We start from the raw sequence: 6,520 nt of genomic DNA, 5'->3' as shown, positions 1-6,520 counted from the left end.
ACGATGAGATTGTGAAGGAGGTGTCGGCGTACCTGAAGAAGGTTGGGTACAACGTGGAGAAGGTGCGCTTCATCCCCATCTCCGGCTGGCAGGGCGACAACATGATTGACAAGTCGGAAAATATGCCGTGGTACAAGGGCCCCACGCTGCTGGAGGCACTCGACATGCTGGAGCCCCCGGTGCGCCCCAGCGACAAGCCGCTGCGCCTGCCGCTGCAGGACGTGTACAAGATCGGCGGTATCGGCACCGTGCCGGTCGGTCGCGTGGAGACGGGCACGATGAAGCCCGGCGACGTGGTGACGTTTGCGCCCGCCAACGTGACGACGGAGGTGAAGTCGATTGAGATGCACCACGAGCAGCTGGTCGAGGCCACGCCCGGCGACAACGTCGGCTTCAACGTGAAGAACGTGTCCGTGAAGGACATCCGCCGTGGCAACGTGTGCGGCAACTCGAAGAACGACCCCCCAAAGGAGGCGGCCGACTTCACGGCGCAGGTGATCATCCTGAACCACCCCGGCCAGATCGGCAACGGCTATGCGCCGGTGCTCGACTGCCACACCTGCCACATCGCGTGCAAGTTCGCCGAGATCGAGTCCAAGATCGACCGCCGCTCCGGCAAGGAGCTTGAGAAGAACCCCAAGTCGATCAAGTCCGGTGACGCCGCCATGGTGCGCATGGTGCCGCAGAAGCCCATGTGCGTGGAGGTGTTCAACGACTACGCTCCTCTTGGCCGCTTTGCCGTGCGTGACATGCGCCAGACGGTCGCCGTCGGCATCATCAAGGCGGTGACGAAGAAGGAGGGCGGTGCCGGCAAAGTCACCAAGGCCGCCGCAAAGGCCTCCAAGAAGTGATATGAACGTAATTGTTTGTGAGCAAGACCTTTTTTTGTTTTTGTTTTTTGTTTTTTTATGATTTCTTTGGATTGTAATTTTAGTGTGCGTGTCTGTCTTTCTTTGTCTCTCTCTCTCTGTGTGTGTGTGTGTGTGTGTCTATACATGCGTGCCGCTGGCCCCCGTGATTTCTTTTCCGCCCCACCCACGTTTTTCTTTGCTGACGCTAGGTCTGCTACACAGCTTTTTATTGTTTTTTCAGTCCCGCAAGGTAAAACACGTATAATGGGGAAGGAAAAGGTGCACATGAACCTCGTGGTGGTCGGCCACGTCGATGCCGGCAAGTCCACAGCCACTGGCCACCTCATCTACAAGTGCGGAGGCATTGACAAGCGGACGATTGAGAAGTTCGAGAAGGAGGCGGCTGAAATCGGCAAGTCCTCGTTCAAGTACGCGTGGGTGTTGGACAAGCTGAAGGCTGAGCGCGAGCGCGGCATCACGATCGACATTGCGCTCTGGAAGTTCGAGTCGCCCAAGTCTGTGTTCACGATCATCGACGCCCCCGGCCACCGCGACTTCATCAAGAACATGATCACGGGCACGTCTCAGGCGGACGCCGCCGTCCTTGTCATTGCGTCATCGCAGGGTGAGTTTGAGGCGGGCATCTCGAAGGACGGCCAGACACGCGAGCACGCGCTGCTCGCCTTCACGCTCGGCGTGAAGCAGATGGTTGTGTGCTGCAACAAGATGGACGACAAGTCGGTGAACTTCGCCCAGGAGCGCTACGATGAGATTGTGAAGGAGGTGTCGGCGTACCTGAAGAAGGTTGGGTACAACGTGGAGAAGGTGCGCTTCATCCCCATCTCCGGCTGGCAGGGCGACAACATGATTGACAAGTCGGAAAATATGCCGTGGTACAAGGGCCCCACGCTGCTGGAGGCACTCGACATGCTGGAGCCCCCGGTGCGCCCCAGCGACAAGCCGCTGCGCCTGCCGCTGCAGGACGTGTACAAGATCGGCGGTATCGGCACCGTGCCGGTCGGTCGCGTGGAGACGGGCACGATGAAGCCCGGCGACGTGGTGACGTTTGCGCCCGCCAACGTGACGACGGAGGTGAAGTCGATTGAGATGCACCACGAGCAGCTGGTCGAGGCCACGCCCGGCGACAACGTCGGCTTCAACGTGAAGAACGTGTCCGTGAAGGACATCCGCCGTGGCAACGTGTGCGGCAACTCGAAGAACGACCCCCCAAAGGAGGCGGCCGACTTCACGGCGCAGGTGATCATCCTGAACCACCCCGGCCAGATCGGCAACGGCTATGCGCCGGTGCTCGACTGCCACACCTGCCACATCGCGTGCAAGTTCGCCGAGATCGAGTCCAAGATCGACCGCCGCTCCGGCAAGGAGCTTGAGAAGAACCCCAAGTCGATCAAGTCCGGTGACGCCGCCATGGTGCGCATGGTGCCGCAGAAGCCCATGTGCGTGGAGGTGTTCAACGACTACGCTCCTCTTGGCCGCTTTGCCGTGCGTGACATGCGCCAGACGGTCGCCGTCGGCATCATCAAGGCGGTGACGAAGAAGGAGGGCGGTGCCGGCAAAGTCACCAAGGCCGCCGCAAAGGCCTCCAAGAAGTGATATGAACGTAATTGTTTGTGAGCAAGACCTTTTTTTTGTTTCTGTTTTTTGTTTTTTTATGATTTCTTTGGATTGTAATTTTAGTGTGCGTGTCTGTCTTTCTTTGTCTCTCTCTCTCTCTGTGTGTGTGTGTCTATACATGCGTGCCGCTGGCCCCCGTGATGTCTTTTCCGCCCCACCCACGTTTTTCTTCGCTGACGCTAGGTCTGCTACACAGCTTTTTATTGTTTTTTCAGTCCCGCAAGGTAAAACACGCATAATGGGGAAGGAAAAGGTGCACATGAACCTCGTGGTGGTCGGCCACGTCGATGCCGGCAAGTCCACAGCCACTGGCCACCTCATCTACAAGTGCGGAGGCATTGACAAGCGGACGATTGAGAAGTTCGAGAAGGAGGCGGCTGAAATCGGCAAGTCTTCGTTCAAGTACGCGTGGGTGTTGGACAAGCTGAAGGCTGAGCGCGAGCGCGGCATCACGATCGACATTGCGCTCTGGAAGTTCGAGTCGCCCAAGTCTGTGTTCACGATCATCGACGCCCCCGGCCACCGCGACTTCATCAAGAACATGATCACGGGCACGTCTCAGGCGGACGCCGCCGTCCTTGTCATTGCGTCATCGCAGGGTGAGTTTGAGGCGGGCATCTCGAAGGACGGCCAGACACGCGAGCACGCGCTGCTCGCCTTCACGCTCGGCGTGAAGCAGATGGTTGTGTGCTGCAACAAGATGGACGACAAGTCGGTGAACTTCGCCCAGGAGCGCTACGATGAGATTGTGAAGGAGGTGTCGGCGTACCTGAAGAAGGTTGGGTACAACGTGGAGAAGGTGCGCTTCATCCCCATCTCCGGCTGGCAGGGCGACAACATGATTGACAAGTCGGAAAATATGCCGTGGTACAAGGGCCCCACGCTGCTGGAGGCACTCGACATGCTGGAGCCCCCCGGTGCGCCCCAGCGACAAGCCGCTGCGCCTGCCGCTGCAGGACGTGTACAAGATCGGCGGTATCGGCACCGTGCCGGTCGGTCGCGTGGAGACGGGCACGATGAGCCCCGGCGACGTGGTGACGTTTGCGCCCGCCAACGTGACGACGGAGGTGAAGTCGATTGAGATGCACCACGAGCAGCTGGTCGAGGCCACGCCCGGCGACAACGTCGGCTTCAACGTGAAGAACGTGTCCGTGAAGGACATCCGCCGTGGCAACGTGTGCGGCAACTCGAAGAACGACCCCCAAAGGGAGGCGGCCGACTTCACGGCGCAGGTGATCATCCTGAACCACCCCGGCCAGATCGGCAACGGCTATGCGCCGGTGCTCGACTGCCACACCTGCCACATCGCGTGCAAGTTCGCCGAGATCGAGTCCAAGATCGACCGCCGCTCCGGCAAGGAGCTGGAGAAGAACCCCAAGTCGATCAAGTCCGGTGACGCCGCCATGGTGCGCATGGTGCCGCAGAAGCCCATGTGCGTGGAGGTGTTCAACGACTACGCTCCTCTTGGCCGCTTTGCCGTGCGTGACATGCGCCAGACGGTCGCCGTCGGCATCATCAAGGCGGTGACGAAGAAGGAGGGCGGTGCCGGCAAGGTCACCAAGGCCGCCGCAAAGGCCTCCAAGAAAGTGATATGAACGTAATTGTTTGTGAGCAAGACCTTTTTTTTGTTTCTGTTTTTTGTTTTTTTATGATTTCTTTGGATTGTAATTTTAGTGTGCGTGTCTGTCTTTCTTTGTCTCTCTCTCTCTCTGTGTGTGTGTGTCTATACATGCGTGCCGCTGGCCCCCGTGATGTCTTTTCCGCCCCACCCACGTTTTTCTTCGCTGACGCTAGGTCTGCTACACAGCTTTTTATTGTTTTTTCAGTCCCGCAAGGTAAAACACGCATAATGGGGAAGGAAAAGGTGCACATGAACCTCGTGGTGGTCGGCCACGTCGATGCCGGCAAGTCCACAGCCACTGGCCACCTCATCTACAAGTGCGGAGGCATTGACAAGCGGACGATTGAGAAGTTCGAGAAGGAGGCGGCTGAAATCGGCAAGTCCTCGTTCAAGTACGCGTGGGTGTTGGACAAGCTGAAGGCTGAGCGCGAGCGCGGCATCACGATCGACATTGCGCTCTGGAAGTTCGAGTCGCCCAAGTCTGTGTTCACGATCATCGACGCCCCCGGCCACCGCGACTTCATCAAGAACATGATCACGGGCACGTCTCAGGCGGACGCCGCCGTCCTTGTCATTGCGTCATCGCAGGGTGAGTTTGAGGCGGGCATCTCGAAGGACGGCCAGACACGCGAGCACGCGCTGCTCGCCTTCACGCTCGGCGTGAAGCAGATGGTTGTGTGCTGCAACAAGATGGACGACAAGTCGGTGAACTTCGCCCAGGAGCGCTACGATGAGATTGTGAAGGAGGTGTCGGCGTACCTGAAGAAGGTTGGGTACAACGTGGAGAAGGTGCGCTTCATCCCCATCTCCGGCTGGCAGGGCGACAACATGATTGACAAGTCGGAAAATATGCCGTGGTACAAGGGCCCCACGCTGCTGGAGGCACTCGACATGCTGGAGCCCCCGGTGCGCCCCAGCGACAAGCCGCTGCGCCTGCCGCTGCAGGACGTGTACAAGATCGGCGGTATCGGCACCGTGCCGGTCGGTCGCGTGGAGACGGGCACGATGAAGCCCGGCGACGTGGTGACGTTTGCGCCCGCCAACGTGACGACGGAGGTGAAGTCGATTGAGATGCACCACGAGCAGCTGGTCGAGGCCACGCCCGGCGACAACGTCGGCTTCAACGTGAAGAACGTGTCCGTGAAGGACATCCGCCGTGGCAACGTGTGCGGCAACTCGAAGAACGACCCCCCAAAGGAGGCGGCCGACTTCACGGCGCAGGTGATCATCCTGAACCACCCCGGCCAGATCGGCAACGGCTATGCGCCGGTGCTCGACTGCCACACCTGCCACATCGCGTGCAAGTTCGCCGAGATCGAGTCCAAGATCGACCGCCGCTCCGGCAAGGAGCTTGAGAAGAACCCCAAGTCGATCAAGTCCGGTGACGCCGCCATGGTGCGCATGGTGCCGCAGAAGCCCATGTGCGTGGAGGTGTTCAACGACTACGCTCCTCTTGGCCGCTTTGCCGTGCGTGACATGCGCCAGACGGTCGCCGTCGGCATCATCAAGGCGGTGACGAAGAAGGAGGGCGGTGCCGGCAAGGTCACCAAGGCCGCCGCAAAGGCCTCTAAGAAGTGATATGAACGTAATTGTTTGTGAGCAAGACCTTTTTTTTGTTTTTGTTTTTTTTATGATTTCTTTGGATTGTAATTTTAGTGTGCGTGTCTGTCTGTCTGTGTTTCTGTGTCGGCTGCTTGTGCGATTGCCGGTCACTAAAAAGTGAAGCCTTTAAGAATAGTAATTAGGAATTTTGTTAACCTGTGGAGAGACAAGCGCGCTGTGGTGTGTTTTTTCTGTCTTTCCTTGTGTCTCTCCCTCTCTCTCCGTGTGTGTGTGTGTGCCTACACATGCGTGCCGCTGGGCCCCGTGATGTCTTTTTCGCCCCACCCACGTTTTTCTTCGCTGACGCTAGGTCTGCTACACAGCTTTTTATTGCTTTTTCAATCCCACAAGGTAAAACACGCATAATGGGGAAGGACAAGGTGCACATGAACCTCGTGGTGGTCGGCCACGTCGATGCCGGCAAGTCCACAGCCACTGGCCACCTCATCTACAAGTGCGGAGGCATTGACAAGCGGACGATTGAGAAGTTCGAGAAGGAGGCGGCTGAAATCGGCAAGTCTTCGTTCAAGTACGCGTGGGTCTTGGACAAGCTGAAGGCTGAGCGCGAGCGCGGCATCACGATCGACATCGCGCTCTGGAAGTTCGAGTCGCCCAAGTCTGTGTTCACGATCATCGACGCCCCCGGCCACCGCGACTTCATCAAGAACATGATCACGGGCACGTCTCAGGCGGACGCCGCCGTCCTTGTCATTGCGTCATCGCAGGGTGAGTTTGAGGCGGGCATCTCGAAGGACGGCCAGACACGCGAGCACGCGCTGCTCGCCTTCACGCTCGGCGTGAAGCAGATGGT

General features: G+C 58.5%; 4 protein-coding genes and 1 pseudogene across 4 annotated transcripts, besides 3 other annotated features; all 5 read left to right on the top strand.

Moving 5' to 3' along the window:
- Tc00.1047053511369.30 (elongation factor 1-alpha (EF-1-alpha), putative) lies at positions 1 to 851 on the top strand (the record flags this gene model as incomplete). Its single annotated transcript, XM_799617.1, has 1 exon — positions 1 to 851. A coding segment is annotated over one exon (851 nt), but the record flags the coding sequence as incomplete, so codon positions are not given.
- Positions 1 to 4,957: a sequence feature (areas not merged during assembly with more than two copies in the genome that could not be assigned to a particular haplotype).
- Positions 969 to 989: a microsatellite.
- Positions 1,116 to 2,465, top strand: Tc00.1047053511369.20 (elongation factor 1-alpha (EF-1-alpha), putative; the record flags this gene model as incomplete). The annotated part of the gene is made up of 1 exon (XM_799616.1): positions 1,116 to 2,465. One exon carries the CDS (start codon positions 1,116 to 1,118, stop codon positions 2,463 to 2,465), a length of 1,350 nt encoding a protein of 449 aa, XP_804709.1.
- Positions 2,725 to 4,083, top strand: Tc00.1047053511369.15 (annotated as a pseudogene).
- Positions 4,357 to 5,685, top strand: Tc00.1047053511369.10 (elongation factor 1-alpha (EF-1-alpha), putative; the record flags this gene model as incomplete). Its single annotated transcript, XM_799615.1, has 1 exon — positions 4,357 to 5,685. One exon carries the CDS (start codon positions 4,357 to 4,359, stop codon positions 5,683 to 5,685), a length of 1,329 nt encoding a protein of 442 aa, XP_804708.1.
- Positions 4,958 to 6,520: a sequence feature (heterozygous, non-Esmeraldo-like haplotype).
- Tc00.1047053511369.5 (elongation factor 1-alpha (EF-1-alpha), putative) lies at positions 6,075 to 6,520 on the top strand (the record flags this gene model as incomplete). Its single annotated transcript, XM_799618.1, has 1 exon — positions 6,075 to 6,520. A coding segment is annotated over one exon (446 nt), but the record flags the coding sequence as incomplete, so codon positions are not given.

This window comes from Trypanosoma cruzi, genomic scaffold, assembly GCF_000209065.1.
Source record: "Trypanosoma cruzi strain CL Brener 1047053517101 genomic scaffold, whole genome shotgun sequence".
NCBI lineage: Eukaryota > Euglenozoa > Kinetoplastea > Trypanosomatida > Trypanosomatidae > Trypanosoma > Trypanosoma cruzi.
The sequence above is the reverse complement of the archived record's forward strand: the minus strand, read 5'-3'. Positions and strand labels throughout refer to the sequence as shown.